Source organism: Lithobates pipiens, unplaced genomic scaffold (genome assembly GCF_037356315.1).
Source record: "Lithobates pipiens isolate NorthernLeopardFrog02 unplaced genomic scaffold, aLitPip1_a1.2 Scaffold_57, whole genome shotgun sequence".
NCBI classification, from domain to species: domain Eukaryota; kingdom Metazoa; phylum Chordata; class Amphibia; order Anura; family Ranidae; genus Lithobates; species Lithobates pipiens.
In genome coordinates this window covers 2,589,761-2,606,277 of record NW_027507879.1, presented here as the reverse complement: position 1 = coordinate 2,606,277, position 16,517 = coordinate 2,589,761, and the positions used below count along the sequence as shown (strand labels likewise).

The 16,517-nt window shown below is 43.6% G+C and overlaps 1 protein-coding gene across 2 annotated transcripts in view; it reads right to left on the bottom strand.

The window, feature by feature from the left end:
- Positions 1 to 334: 334 nt before the first annotated feature.
- The window catches only part of CDKL1 (cyclin dependent kinase like 1), a 113,479-nt gene continuing 97,296 nt past the window's right edge, over positions 335 to 16,517 (bottom strand). For both annotated transcript variants that reach the window (XM_077467604.1, XM_077467603.1), the window contains exons 5-10: positions 13,569 to 13,659; positions 10,228 to 10,428; positions 6,397 to 6,479; positions 6,223 to 6,279; positions 2,756 to 2,911; positions 335 to 1,114 (exon numbers count right to left, since the gene is read on the bottom strand). In XM_077467604.1, coding sequence (XP_077323730.1) covers positions 1,010 to 1,114; positions 2,756 to 2,911; positions 6,223 to 6,279; positions 6,397 to 6,479; positions 10,228 to 10,428; positions 13,569 to 13,659 — 693 coding nt within the window. In that variant the 3' untranslated portion in view covers positions 335 to 1,009. The remainder of the gene's footprint in view (positions 1,115 to 2,755; positions 2,912 to 6,222; positions 6,280 to 6,396; positions 6,480 to 10,227; positions 10,429 to 13,568; positions 13,660 to 16,517) is intronic.

Sequence of the window (16,517 nt, the reverse complement as noted above, 5' to 3'; positions counted from 1 at the left end):
GTGACATCACTGAGAATGCAGCCTATCCATTTACTAGAGACCAGTGACATCACTGAGAATGCAACCTATCCATTTACTAGAGACCAGTGACATCACTGAGAATGCAGCCTATCCGTTTACTAGAGACCAGTGACATCACTGAGAATGCAGCCTATCCGTTTACTAGAGACCAGTGACATCACTGAGCATGCAACCTATCCGTTTACTAGAGACCAGTGACCTCACTGAGCATGCAGCCTATCCATTCACTAGAGACCAGTGACATCACTGAGAATGCAGCCTATCCATTCACTAGAGACCAGTGACATCACTGAGAATGCAGCCTATCCATTCACTAGAGACCAGTGACATCACTGAGAATGCAGCCTATCCATTCACTAGAGACCAGTGACATCACTGAGAATGCAGCCTATCCATTTACTAGAGACCAGTGACATCACTGAGAATGCAGCCTATCCATTTACTAGAGTCCAGTGACATCACTGAGACAATAGCTTATTCATTCAGAAGAGACAGGACAGGTGACATCACTGAGTATGTAGCCTATGGCTTACTGAAATGACAGAGTTGCAGTTTAAAAAGCTCAGGCTGGGTAAGTTACCTTCATAGTTGGTGGCTGTAGCAAAATCAGAACACGCTTCCTCCAAGAAAGCTCCTTGTTAAAGATAAATTGCACAGTATATGAGATATAGTAGTCAGAAAAGTTGGGTGTCTGGATTCTATACATGGACTGTTCTATAGCTGTCTGTTGCACAGGGGAGTGGACGGCATAATTCATCTGTCCATTTCTCGAATACAATTAGATCTTCTCCACTTCAGTGCCCATTATGCCGCGGCATGGTTTATTAGCCTTTAAATCAACCGGATCCTATAAATAACTTTCAAGGGCCGCGCCCGTTGTTTACCAGCATACAAGCTGCCTCTGGTTTTCTGCTCACACATTCCTGCCACTTTGTTTCCGAGAATAATAAATATTTTACTAGTCTCTCTGTGCCCGACTTTCTCCCAGTTAGATGTTGGGGAAGCGGTAGTTGAATTTTCTGGTGTTGTAATATTTCTTACTCTCCAGGGCCGGTAAGATGTTGCTGTTGGTAAGCTGCGGGAGATGCTGCAGCTGTAGAAAGAGAGAAGAAGGTCATTTGTTGGGATCCACAACTCCGAGCTTCAATTGGTAATGATAGAAATACAAGCGCCCCTGCCTGCCCATCTCCTAAGAAGGGGAGTTGCCCGGCTTCAATACCAGATCAGAAAGACAAAAAAGACGAGATCTGCATCTGTGATAAAACTATTAGATCACTAGAACAGCCAGGCAACTGGCATTTTTTAGAAAGCGGTCAGCAGCAGCCATCATATTCTCTCATTACAGGTTTCTTTGAAGCATTGCTTTGGTGCAGCACAGTCTCTTGATTGGGCTGGCTAACGCAATGAAAAAGGAACTTTTTTTTTGTGTGTTTGGCTGTCACGGTGATCACATGATCAGGACTCCCAATCATAAGTATGCATCACAAGTTTTCTGCGACACTCTAGTTACTGCGCTGAGAGCATTCAGTGAGCATGCTCTTGGCACAGAAAACCATTCCCTATGTACACATACACTATATTGTCAAAAGTATTGGGACACCTGCCTGTACATGAACTTTAATGGCATCCCAGTCTAATGCCCTGTACACACGGTCGGATTTTCCGACAGAAAATGTGCAATCGGATCATGTTGTCGGAAAATCTGATCGTGTGTGGGCTCCATCAGACTTTTTTCCATCAGATTTTCCGACGCACAAAGTTTGAGGCAGGATCATAGTTTCATAGTTAGTAAGGTTGAATAAAGACACCAGTCCATCCAGTTCAACCTGAGTGAGTGTCCACAATTGTCCCTATCCCTGTACATTGCACACTCACATGGGTCCCTACCCTCAAGGAGCCCACAATCCAAGGCCCCCATTCATATACTAGGGCCAATTTTGGACAGAAGCCAATTAACCTACCTGCATGACTTTGGAGTGTGGGAGGAAACCAGAGTACCTGGAGGAAACCCATGCTGGGTTAGGATTGGAACTAGCGACCCTTCTTAGTGCTAGGTGAGAGTGTTAACCACTACACCACTGTGCCGATCTAAAATTTTTCCGACAACAAAATCCGATCATATAAATGCCGATTGTGTGTAGACAATTCCGACAGGCAAAATGCCACGCATGCTCAGAATAAACTAAGAGACGAAAGCTATTGGCTACTGGCCCGTTTATAGTCCTGACGTCACCTCGTTCAGAACAAATCTGATTTTCAGGTACAGGTGTGCTGTAGTGATCATGCTAACAAGGAGCATGCTGATAGAGTGATATAAAATGAACCTGTCAGTTTGCTGCTTCTCCTTTCATTGTCCAGTCCCAGGCTGGGGAATGGACAAGACCTGTGTCAGAAAAATCAGGTCTTCTGCCTAGGCCTATGCAGTGTGCAAAGCTGTATAAATCTCATGACTGGATCAACAGAAATACATTTATTTGGCAGGTAATACAGCCCCATATATGCATTGCATCTGTATATTTAGCCATTTGACAAAAATTCTGATTTATTAAGTATCCGTGGAAGAAGATCTTCAGTCTGGCTTAATAAGCACCACTTCTTCTATAGCTTCTGAAGACCTCCCAACTGCCAATGTGTTCTCTACTGCAACTGCATCTACTGATACAACAATAAAACTGGATGTCAATGAAACCCTACTGCTAGACACCAGTGTTGGGGCAAATGTTGCTCTACCTACCCCTGGAAAGTATTTCCTGTGCAATCTGGTCTGTCTCCGGCTCACTCTCTCTGGATCCTTTGCGGCCTCTGTTTCCTCTCGGATGCTGTCAAAATACGGGTGTTCCAGCAGCTGTTCACACTTTAACCTCTCTGCAGGGTCCATGTGCAGGCAGCCCTGTAGGTATAGAGGGGAATAAACAATATCCATACGTTTAAATGTTTGTGGGTTAAAAAATCTCACCATACAAAAGTGCCACCATAGGATTGAGCTAGTAATGGAGTGAAGAGTAATCATGATGTTTTCAAGATTTGTAAGCAACTGGATTCCATTGTGTCAGATCATTCAAAGTCACTCAACACTACCATATGCAGTAACGCAGACATAAGACATACCCAACATCCATGGGATCAGAAGATATGGTCTTCACCATGATGCCTGATATATTTACAGAAGACTAGCAAGGAAGCTAAATGCCCTAAACCAGCCATTCTCAATGGAAGCCTAGGGTTCTTCCAGAGGTTGCTAGGGGTTCCTTCAACTGTGGGTGACTGACCTGTCATCTAATGGTGTATGGATAGGTACAGATCTAATGCCACTTGCCAACGACAGGGCATCAATGATCTTTTTAGCCGTCTGGAAAGTATGGAATTCTGATCACCACTGTAAGGTCAGTGGTTTTCCCACTGGCCACAAATGTAAGGGGCATTTTCCCACTAACTCCTGATTTTAGCAGGCGTTCCCTAAGATATGAAAACTATTTCAAGGGTCCCTCTTGGGTAAAAAGCATGAGAAAGGCTGTCCATCCGTAGGACATGGAAACAAGGCTAAGTGACTCAACTATGCATATAATGCATAAAAACATAAGAACTGGGGTGCATAAAATGGCAGCAGGTGCTCTGGATTGATGAGTAAAAATCTGATTAGTTTGTTCACCAAAATGGCTTAAGAGCGGCACAATAATGAGTGTCTGCAGGCAACAGTGAAGCATGGTGGAGGTTCCAAGTTTGGGGCTCCATTTCTGCAAATGGAGTTGGAGATTTGATCAGGATCAATGGTGTCCTCAATGCTGAGAAATACAGGCAGATATTTATCCATCATTCCATACTATCAGGGAGGCCTGTAAATTGGCACCAAATTCATTCTGCAGCAGGACAATGACCCCAAAGCATGTAGCCAATGTCATTAGGAACTATCTTCAATGTGAAGAACAAGGAGTCCTGGAAGTGATGGTTTGGCCCCCACATAGCCTGGATCTCAGCATCATGGAGTCTGTCTGAGATTACATGAAGAGATCTAAGGTAGCCAACATCCACAGAAGATCTGTGGTTGGTTCTTCAAGATGTTTGGAACAACCTACCTGCTGAATTCCTTCAAAAACTGTTATACCGCGTACACGCGACCGGTTTTTCCGTCAGAATAAACTCTGACGGTCTTTCCGACGGAGTTCCGCTGAAACGGACTTGCTTACACATGATCACACCAAAGTCCGTTTGTTTAGAACACAGTGATGTACAACACGTATGACGGGACTAGAAAAAGGAAGTTCAATAGTCAGTAGCCAATAGCTGCCCTTGCGTCGTTTTTGGTCCGTCGGAATAGCACACAGACGAATGGTTTTCCCTATAGGCATTGATTCCGACGGAAAGATTTAAAACATGTTCTATTTCTAGGTCCATTCGAATTTTGGGAAAAAAAAAGTCAGATGAAGCCCCACACTCGATTGGAATATCCGATGAAATGATTCCGTTGGACCTTTTCTGCCGGAAAGTCCGGTCATGTGTACACGGCATAAGTGTACCTAAAAGAATTGATGATGTTTTGAAGGCAGAAGGATGTTCACACCAAATATTGATTTGATATGGATTTCTCTTCTGTTCATTGCCTTTCCATTTTATTAATTGATAGAAATAAACTATTAACACTTCAATTTCTAAAAGCACTCCTAATTTACAGCTTTTTTCACCACCTGCCTATAATTTGTGCACAGTACTGTGTGTAAAATATATATATATATATATATATATATATATATATATATAGATATATATATATATATATATATATATATACACACACACACACACACTGTATATTTTAATCTTATTGCAGACCAAGCTGTCCAGCAGTGACAGTTAGGGGTTGAAGCCAACTAGTATTTGGAAAGTGTTTACAGTGGTTACCTTTTATTCACATTTATTCCTGCACCCCTGGCAGTGTTATAGTTGTTCCCAACCCCTATCACCATCACTCCTGTTGGGCAGTTTAGGCTGCATGTAAATGGTGGGAAAATATAAATAATTGCATACAGTTATCAGAATATTACTGGCAATGGTGATTTAAAGGCGAACTCCAGCTATAACTTGTTTTTAGTTTTGGACAGGGCTCGTTTTTGTGTGTTTTGTTGTGTGTTTTTGTACAAGCACTTTGGAGCCTTGGTGTTTTTGTATTAAAGTGGATGTAAACCCGATGTCATAATGTAGAGTATAAGATTTCCTATCATTTGGGCCCAGTCTTGCCACAAAGAGTTAATCCATCTCTGAGCAATCCTCTTTTATTGTTCAGTCAGATAAATCTTGACAAACAGAGAAAAACGTTGTCAAATCCTCCGCCTTGCTGTGAGTGACAGGTGATTTACATATCTCGGGCACTAGCCTAAGAGACATGCGTTATTTTTTTAATTCCCTCTTCTTTCTTCTGCTGCTCTGCCAGAATTGGATGTTCCACACCTCAGCATAATTGGGCATGCTGAAGTCATGTGGGGACTTGCCTGTGTTTTCACTGAATGTTAGAGATCATAGCAGAAGTTCAGTGTAAGAAATACACAGGAGAAAATGCATATTGACAAGGGGAGTGTAGAGGTGGGCGGGGAGTCTACTGACATCACGACTCCACCCACCGAGCTCCAGACAACAGACCCACCCACAGAATCTGCAGTTTTTCGGGTCTCATAGCAGAGAGAGGGGAGAAATTTGACAAGTAAAGATACATGCAGGTGGCATCTATATCCTAGATAACCCCTATGGCAGTAGTTTAGAAGGGATGACATTGGGTTTACATCCACTTTAACCAGACGGAGAAAACCACGATCTGTTACCTCATTTATTGCAATGTATTTCTGCTTTCAGCTGCTTCAAAAACGCACTTAGTCTGCTCGAATCGAACTACAAAAGTAGCTCCAAAACTTTTTTTGAGCTTCAGGCATTTTGGAGTGGAGATGCGAGTCACCACCATAGGGAATGATTTTTTATCTATTTTTTTCCTTCCTGAGTGTTTTGGAGTTTAGAGCAAAGAATTCTTATATGTGAATGGGGCCTGAGAAGCTTCCAGTGTGCAGTAAAATCAGAGCAATCAGTGATTTTAAAATGGGGGAGGGGCAAGACTGAAGAGAAGAGGCTGGAGTTCAGCTTTAACACTTCCTCATTTTATCCAAAACGTAGAAAAAGTTTTTGGATTTTTCTCTTGTTAAAAAAAAAAAATAGACTTACCTTCATGAGTCCCATTGCATTAGTGGAGATATTTGGAAATCTGTATTCCAGGGGCTCCTGAAAATAGAGTAGGGCATTAGCAACAGGAGGGATATGACAAAGCGTGATGGCATTCTGCAAGCATGGATTGCTGTGCTGCCTCCAGTTGGGGTGTGTGGGGGAGGGGTTTCTCACCATTTTTTCAGGATCCGGGATGCTGACCCCACTGAAGAACATATTGGTACTGAACACTTGCTGATGCCGGGGAATAAGATCACCTGCAGGAGACAAAAAACAGACAAAAACACAATCTTATTAAAGCGGAAGTAAACCCTTCTATCATTTTCAGTCAAGGAAGCTGCCATCTTGGCCTCTAATGATTCTTCAACTGTCATAATGCTGCACATGTGATCAGTTATGAAACCAGCCATTGGATGGTTTGAAAGTTTGGTTGAGAGCACAGCCAATGTGAAAGTTAGCATTTTCGGTGTTCTGGCAGATAGTGTCCTGCCATCATATAGTGTCCGCCCCGTACTGCGCATGTGCAGTACGGGGCAGACGAAGCTTCGGAAAATCTCCGAAGATGAACGGCGCCTGCGCCCTGAGTGGAGGTGGTAGCCCGCCCATTCAAGCGGACATAGGGTTGTGAAAATGAGAGGGCCCCTCATGGGCGAGCTTCGCTCGCCACGCTTCGGGCTCAGCTCTTTTTATTCTAACTCTATGTCCACTTGGATGGTGGGGATAGAACCTGGACTTACGGCGCAGGCGCCGTTCATCCTTAGCTATTTTCGGAATCTGTGTGTGCTGTGTACTGCGCATGCGCAGTGCACAGCGGACATTATCTGATGGGGGACCATATTTGATAGGACACCGGCATGCCAAGAATGTAAGTGTTTTTTGAAACTGGGTTTACTACCGCTTTAAATAAAGAAGCACAAAAGCAGTGGCAATGCAAAAGTGCACAGATATCATAAGAGCCAATCAGAAATCTATCATATTGTATTCTGCTGCGTATCTTGTTAGTAGCACACCATAAATGGTAATGGTCAACTCAAATGTTTTTTTAAAAGAGCCTATTAGGGCCCATTCACACCACTGTTCCTTGGTAATGTGCATGGCGTTAAGGCAGCCCAATCAAATGAATGGGGCTGCCTAATGCAACCAAAAAGGTGCATGTACTATTTATGTCAGAGCATCATACCGCAGCTTATCCTAATGCACTGCACTGCGCTTTAATGCACGTCCGTCGGCAAGGTGCACTGTGCGCCATTCAGAATAAGCGGCATTGCATCGAGCCATGTGACCAGCGTTGCCTCCCATCGGGGCTCAAAAAACATAAATTACGCAATGTATGACAAGGTCTCCTCCCGCCTTTAATTTTCTTTTCAGTAATTAATGTTTTGGTGAATTTCAGAAGAACGCAATTTAACAGCTGCCCCTGTGCAGTTTATACTCCCTCCTATTTGTCACCATAAAAGAAAACATCATCCTGCAAGGTAGACAAGATTGGCCGACAGTATTTTTCCAGGAAGCAGATGGGAAGGGAAGGAGCTACACAGAAAAAGCAAGAGACTGAAGGTGAGTGAAGGAGGGAGTACCGCTGCTCACAGGTGAGTCGGCATCGGCTACTAATCCAAGTTCAATACCATGAAGTGGGGTACACGCCCTGCCACTGCAGCAGTATACATAAAGCGAAGAAGTTTGGATCAGCTGCACAGCCACACAAAAATAATGATTAGATTCCTTTATACTGAAAATTCATAAAAGCACTGGATGGGTACAGGCAAACAGGGGAAGAAAAAGGCAAGGTTAACGCGTTTCACACAATTCAAGTTTTTTGTGTGAAACGCGTCAACCTTGCCTTTTTCTTCCCCTGTTTGCCTGTACCCATCCAGTGCTTTTATGAAATTTCAATAAAGGAATCAAATCATTATTTTTGTGTGGGCGTGCAGCTGACTTTAACACAATGAACGTGATGCATGATTTGCATCCCCCTACAGTTTTCTCTGCAGCATCTCCAGCCTTCACTTCAGTCTTGCACAGTTGTATAGGCTCCTCTCCTGTACTGAAATTGCTTACTCTGGGGTCACTGCACACTGTTAGCTACTAGCATTGTGCAGTAGATGCTGCAGCAAGTCATACAGAGCCTGCCTCATTTCCTGGCTGGGGGGTGTCCAGCATCATCTACCATGTCCTCCCCAACTGAACACTCCCTGGCCTTATCCTATTAATTTATTGGATCTCAGTTCTGTCAATCAAGGCTCAGCATCGTGTGTGGGCCTTCCCACCAACCATGAATCTGACTGCATTGCATAGAGAAGCGCAGATTCCCACTGATGATGTCATTGGCTTTAAAATAAAGGTATGTAATAGGAATGGGTGGGGGGTGCAGGTTAAGCACTTTCAGACCGGACCATTTTGCTGGCTTAAGACCAGACCACTTTTTGCGATTCGGCACTGCGTTGCTTTAACTGACAATTGCGCGGTCGTGCAACGTGGCTCCCAAACAAAATTGACGTCCTTTTTTCCCCACAAATAGAGCTTTCTTTTGGTGGTATTTGATCACCCCTGCGGTTTTTATTTTTTGCGCTATAAACAAAAATAGAGCAACAATTTTGAAAAAAAAACGCATTATTTTTTACTTTTTGTTATAATAAATATCCCCCAAAAATATATAAAAAAAAAATTTTTTTCCTCAGTTTAGGCCGCTACGTATTCTTTTAAATATTTTGAAAAACAAAAAAAAAAAATCTTAATAAGCGATTGATTGGTTTGCGCAAAATGTATAGCGTTTACAAAATAGGGGATAGTTTTATGGCATTTTTATTAATAATTTTTTTTTACTAGTAATGGCGGCGATCAGCGATTTTTATTGTGACTGCGACATTATGGCGGACACACCGGGCATTTTTGACACATTTTTGGGACCATTGTCATTTATACAGCAATCAGTGCTATACAAATGGACTGATTCCTGGGTAAATGACACTGGCACTGAAGGGGTTAACCAGGGGGTGACAGTGTAGGGGTTAAGTGTGTCCTAGGGGCGTGTTACTAACTGTGGGGGGCTGGGCTATGTCTTAGTGAACACTGATCTCTGCTCCAATCACAGGGATCAGTGTCACTTGTTGCTAGGAAGAACGGGGGGAGATGCTGTTTACATCGGCATCTCCCCGTTCAACCTCCCCGTGAGACCATCGCAGGTATCCCCAAGCGATCGAGGGTCCCAACCGGCATGCGCCGCCGGCGGCATGCACGGCGATGTTATGGCGGCAAATGCAAATGGACGTACCTGTACGCCAATTTGCCTGCCTGTGCCATTCTACCGAACGACATCGTCACGTGCCGGTCGGGAAGTAGTTAAGCAGGTTAAATTTTCTTAATTTGTTTTAAATGGGCTGGGGACTGTACATGATGAGGTGGTACAGCATTGCGCAAAACTTTGCTTTTCTATACCAGGAAAAGCAATGGCTTTCCTTTAATTCCCCCTCTCTAGCACCACATACCCACCTTTGCTTTGCTCCCCCATCACTCTGTTCAGCACCAGAAGTCAACCCCATGCTTCTAGGTATGAAGGAGCATGTGACAGTGCTGGGCCATTCATCACTGTCACATGAGTACAGAGCCCTGTGCAAGCTCCAACTGCAGCTTAGTAAGCTTATTCAGGACTTTTCTTTTGCTCCCGTTCAGCTGACTGGAGCAGCTAGGAAATGAAAGGAAGCCAAGTATATGCAAGTGGTGAAGAAAAGATTTATTTCAGACATCCTACTGCACTAGCATGCTGAGCATACCGGACTTCCAGCTGTTGCAAAACTACAAGGCCCATCATGCCTCTGGGTGTCATGCTTGTGGCTGTCAGAGTCTCGCTATGCCTCATGGGACTTGTAGTTCTGCAACAGCTGGAGGTCGGCTAATTGCATATGCCTGTCCTAAAGGAAAAAAAAAAATTCCTTATCCGCCCTTGTCTTCATTCCTGTTATAATGCTGTGGGTTATTTTTTAATACAACTACATCCAAGTCACTCACCCATAGTTCTCCTGATGAGGTATAACTGATCCACGTCAGATTTGCCCGGCCACAGAGGGATTCCAGATATGAGCTCAGCGAACACGCAGCCGATAGCCCAGACATCCACAGGAGGGCCGTACTGTGTATCACCCACAAGCAACTCCGGCGCTCGGTACCACCTTGTGGCCACATAATCTGTGTAGTAGTCGCTGGGTCCAGCTAATCAGTCACAGAGAACATTAAATGGAAATATAAATATTTGCATTGAACATTTCAAATAATACAGTTCTGGAAAAGAAAAACTGTTTGCAAAGCTCAATAGCTCAAGCTCAATGTTCCACCAAGAACTCGATTAGGGGAATTAAAAATTTGTGGCGTGTACCACATCAACTTAGTAGATAGCTCTATTTCACTACTCTCTACGTCACCCACACCAATTACTGTTTAAGGGAAAAAGAGAAACTGTCAGTTTCAGTAGGGATGCACCGGAGTCGAATACCGAGTATTTTTATGATTACTCGTACTCGTGAAAATGCTCCCAATTCCCACACTGATCCTGTGTGAACCCAAGATGAAGTCACTATGACAAGACAATAGGAGCGGTGGTGAAACTGCATTTGATTTAGAAAGGAATCACACCACATTCCTGTTCAAATCACATGAGATTTTTTGCAGTGTGATTTGAGCCCATTCATTTTAATGGACGCAAATTGTACCATAAAAATATCGGTACTCGGCATCAGCAAGTACTTTACCCAAAGTATCCGTACTCACTAATAAAAAATAAAAAAACAGTATTGGTGCATCCCATAGTAAACTACTATAGATCCCTGCCAGAGCAGATCTGGCATACAGGATGGGAACTGTCTACAGATAGCTCACAAGCTTCTCTGCCCATGCAGTGATTGCACTGCATAAGCAAAGCCTGCAGGGTTACCAACTATCTCTTTTACACCCAGATCTAAGCAAACAGACTGGGGAGGGGGGCAACTGAGATCAGAGCAAGTTGCTCCAGGATCCAGCTGAACTGCTCTATGCTGCTTCTGTCACAGACTCAGCATAGAATACAAAGCAGTTCACTCCTAATTAAAGGGCCATGCACCCCTTGGTTAGGAGCAGCATCTCCTCTGTTTTCTCAGGTTAGAAGAGTAGCGTAGGCGTAAAGGTTGCACCACTCTTTAATTCCCCACAATGAGCCAGAGGAATGACTCTTCCCCTCCTTACCCTTTCTTTCCTTTCCAGACAAATATCTAGGGGGTTTGAATTACAGTGAGAAAGTCTAAGCCCTTGTACACACGGTCGGACATTCCGACAACAAAATCCGGCGGATTTTGTCCGAAACTTGTGTTGCATGCACACGGTCGTACAAAGTTGTCGGAAAATCCGATAGTACGTAACGTGATGATGTTATTTTGTTACGACGGGACTACGTTCAGGCTAGTAGCCAATAGCTTTGGTCTAGGAATTTGATCCGAGCATGCGTGGCACTTTGTCCGATCAGGATTCTCTACACACAATAGGACAAAGTCCGATCGGATCATGTTGTCAGAAAGTTTCATAGCCCAGCTCTAAAACTTTGTACGTCAGATATTCTGACGGAAACAGTCCGATGGAGCCCACACACAGTCGGATTATCCGACAACACGGTCTGATCGGACATTTTCCGTTGGAATGTCCGACCGTGTGTACAAGGGCTTAAAGTAAACAGGTTTTGCTGTAATATATCTGTAAAAGTACTTAATGTACCTTTTATTAAATAGTCATTTTTAAAACACCGATTTTATATAAACAGTAAATAAAGCAAAAATAAAAAAATATTGTAAAAACATTTAAATGTTAAAACAAATTTAACATAAAATTAACCTAAGGCCCCTTTCACACATGCGGACATTATGTCCGTATTTCATCCATCCGTTTGTGGATGAAATACGGACATACATGCATTCCTATGGGATAGCAGGTGTCTGCGGATGAACATCCGCAGACACCCACTATTGTCCGCCTTCGCAATTGTCCGATTCTGCAGACGGAGGAAAATCCTATTTTTCTATCCGTCTGCAGAGCGGATCGGATGAACACAGACAGACGGTCCGTATTCATCCGATCCCCATAGAGGAGAGCGGAGAGCTGACAGGGCGGTCCCTGCACAGTGTGCGGAGACCGCCTTGTCTGCCGCCGGCTCAGCGGGGACAACGGAGCAATCCCCGCTGAGCGAGCGGATCATCACGGGGCGGATCAGTACTGATCCGCCCCGTGTGGAAGGGGCCTAACAGTTTTCCTATAAAAATAAGTTGGAAAGGGCAGCTCACTGAACGTTTTTTTTCAACAATTTCCTTTTATGTCCGAGATAATCATTTTACCAGAAGAGGGCAAAGGGCCATATTGCTAGAGAACCTACAGGCATATAACAATGCTCAGGAATGATCCAAAAATATCTGTGAAATGAATAATTGCTAGAATAAAGCCTTTTCTTCCAAACTTGATTATTAAAGATTAATAACGGGCAGCTCAAGTCAATCATAAATGGCCTACTCCTTCCTGATGCCGGGCACCTCTCTGTGTGCGGCTCGCCAAGTCCTGGCCTGAGTCCGCCACCTGTTGGGCTCAAGAGAAAGCTCACAACGGGGTTGATTTACTAAAACTGTAGAGTGCAAAATCTGATACAGCTAGCATATCAGCTTCTAACTTCCGCTTCTTCAATGAAGTTTTGACAATAAAAAACTGGAAGCCGATTGGTTTCTATGCAGAGCTGCACCAAATTTTGCACTCTCCAGTTTCAGTAAATCAACCCCATGGTGTTGCGTTTCCAAGCTGCAGAGACCTTTGCAAATAGCTTACAGCAGCTTTAAAGTGGTTGTAAACTCTGTACAAACACTTTTACATACACTTAAGCCTATATTAAGGTGCTGGAAATATCTCCTAAACCTGCACGGTTTAGGAGATATTTACAATATACGTGTGCGCCAACGTCATCGGCGCATGCGCACTTTAGAAAGGGCACCACCGTGCCGTTCCTAAAAGGGATCATGCCATGACTGGCGGCTCCCGCTTGCGGGATTGAGGTCACACAACTCCGGCCAGTCACAGAGTCCGCGGCCCCCGCAAGGAAGAGGGGTGAAGATGGACGCTTCCAGCCAGCGGGGACAGCGGTGACATCGCAGGCTTCGTTTTCAGGTGACACATAATGGGCTACTATGCGATGCCCATTATGCTTTGCCTTTGCAGGGAAATAAAGAGGAAGTAAAACCCACCAGGGTTTACTTCCTCTTTAACAGGACGGTTGCAGCCCTGCCCTGGAAGAGCCTGCTCTCCAACTGATCCTTGGTGCAGAACTGTAGTTATGCTATACATGTACTCACTTAATATCCTGGCAAATCCAAAATCACACAACTTAATGACCAAGTGTTTGGTGATGAGAATATTCTCTGGCTTGACATCTCGGTGAATACACTGCAGAGAAACAAACAGAATTATCTTAAAGTATAATAAGTAAAGAAGAAACTGAATTTGGTTGCATCGCTCTTAAATGGAAGAAAAGCCTAGCCCAGTTGTTGTTGGTGCTCCTTTCTCTCCCCTGCAGCAGCCGTTCACTGACACATGGGAGCCGGAGCTGCTGGATCACGTAATCAGACTGGAGTGGAGGCTCCATTCACACTTGTATGACTCCAAAGTTGCTCCAACTTTGGAGTGTAACTTTTATACAACTTTAACGCAAGTATGGATGGGTGCGACTTGGATACGACTTTGACCAGTGATATTGGACAACAGTTGCACACAAGTTGCATTATATAACATTCAGATACAACTTTCCTGCAACTTTTGAGGATTAACATTAAAGGTCTATGGCTCTCAATTTGCATGAAAGTCAGACCATGCCTGAACTACTTTGAAGTCGCTGAAACTTTAAAGCGGTGTTCCACTCATTTGTAAGTTTATTAAAAGTCAGCAGCTACAAAAAGTGTAGCTGCTGACTTTTAATATGCAGACACTAACCTGTCCCTCAGTCCAGAGATGCAGCCTTCCGAAGCATTCATTTCGCCTCTCCGCAGCGCCAGCATTGCAAATGTGGGCACCCGGCTGTGATAGCTTGAGGCTTCACAGCCCGGTGTGCGCTGCACATGCACGAGGCGCTCTGCGCTCTCTTAGGCTGGATTCACACCTATGGCATTTTTAGTGCTTTTTGCATTTTGCAGATTGGTACTACTGCCCATTTAACATGGTTTTCTATGGAACACGTTCTGTAGTGCAAATCTGCAAAATGCACTAACAATGCATAGATTTGAATCAAGCCTTAGTGGCCAGCCAATCTTCTGGGACCTGTGACGTGTCCCAGAAGATGGAGAGAGGGAGGGGGAGAGGAGGAGTCGCCTAGGTGGCGAGGCGACGAAAACAGGAAGTGGAAGCTGGGTACCTGCCAAACCAGGTACCCACTCCCCCCTCAAAAAAACGACTTGCCAAATGTGGCGTGTAAGGGGGCGGAACTCCGCATTAAGTCACGCATATATGATTGGTTATCATTGGAAAACATGGGTAATGACTTGTCATTCAACTTTGATGTCCAAAGCTGCATGACAAGTCGCACAAGTGTAAATGGAGTACACACTTTTGTTTTATATACAGGTTAGGTAGGAAAGGTGGGGAGAAGAGATAGTGTTAGGCTTTTCTTTTACTTTAAACAAGCAGTTTAACCCCTTATTTACCAAGATACATTTATAAACATCACAGAATTCAAGGAGTTAAAGGGGTTGTAAAGTTACTATTTTTTTTTTTTTAAATAACAGACATGTTATACTTACCTCCACTGTGCAGCTTATTTTGCACAGAGTGGCCCCGAACCTGCTCTTCTGGGGTCCCTCGGCGGCTGTCTCTGCTTCCTCCTCACATGGTGAGAAGCACTTGCGGGCACGCTCCCGTGATACAGGCCAGCGGCTATAGCCACTCACTGTATCACTTGGCCCCACCCCCGACACGCTGCATCATTGGATGTGATTGACGGCAGTGCGGGCCAATGGCTGCGCTGCTTTCAATCCATCCACTCTAGCCAATCAGCGGCTGGGCTGAGCGGCAAAGAGGATGTCGGGGGCGAGCGCGGGACTTTCGAGGGGTTAGGCAAGTAAAACGGGGGGGGGGGGGGGGGGAGCTGGGGGTGCCGTCACTGTGAGATGTTTTTTTACCTTAAGGTGAAAAAATATTTACCTTTTCAAACCCTTTAATGCAAGCTCAAGGTAGCTGCAGCTATTAGCTTGGTATCAATTTTTAGAGCCAGGGAAGGCCTTCAGGAAAAAGTCATCTGGGTGGCTGGTTCCAGATTTCACAGGCGCACGCAATGTTAAGACTTGACATGTTTGGTATCCATTTACTCAATACAACCCCATCTTTTATATTTTACCAAATCAGGTATAATAAATAATATTGTGTTTATTTGCACTAAAATGTATTTTAGTATATTTTTTTTCCTGACACTGTGCTTTTGAAAAATAGCTGTGCAACATACAAAATTGCAACTGCTGTTTTATTTTTCAGGGTCTCTGCTTTCAAAAAATATATCATTGTTGGGGGTTTAAAGTAATTTCTAGCAAAGAATGCAAATTTAACGTGTGAAATATTTTCAAAAATTGCCGGTTAGACAAGAGCTTAAAAAAAAAGGGTGTTAGTAATCGAAGTGTCGAAAAAGGCAATTTGGTAAAGCAAAAGCACAGACAATATTTTAAACAATAAGCTTTTATTGGATCTTAGGTATAACAATTGTACAATAATACTAACATTTGTACAGGAGTATCATTAAAATATAACAAAGTATAATTGAGTTCAGTGGTAGAGTATATTACTAGTAAAACCAACAAAATTGCTTTGCAATATTTTACTTACTGTGTGTTATTTGCTCATTTATACAAGCAGAAACTTTGTTTTTTTAATTTAGTAAAGGCTTTTTCGCTTCTTTTACTGCCATCACATTATTTTGATTCATATGGTATTGTCTATGTAAGGTCCATGCACACTAGACGTTAAAAACCACAAAAAAATGCTTATTTTGCGTTTTTTGCCAGCATTTTTCCAGTGTTTAGAATCTGTAGCGTTTTTGTTAAGGAGCGGCTGGCCTTTGCAATCAGTAAATAGCTGGCTGCTGTGTCCTTAATAACAGTTGACTCCTCAGCTGTCAGCAGGATTCCCCACTGACAGCTAAATGGAAACAAAACAATTGCCGGCAATAATTAATTGAGGGGAAAAAAAAACAGCATGGGAATCCCCTCCCTAATTTAACCTTTTGGGTCTGGTACGGATTTTAAGAGGAACTCCATATTTTTTTT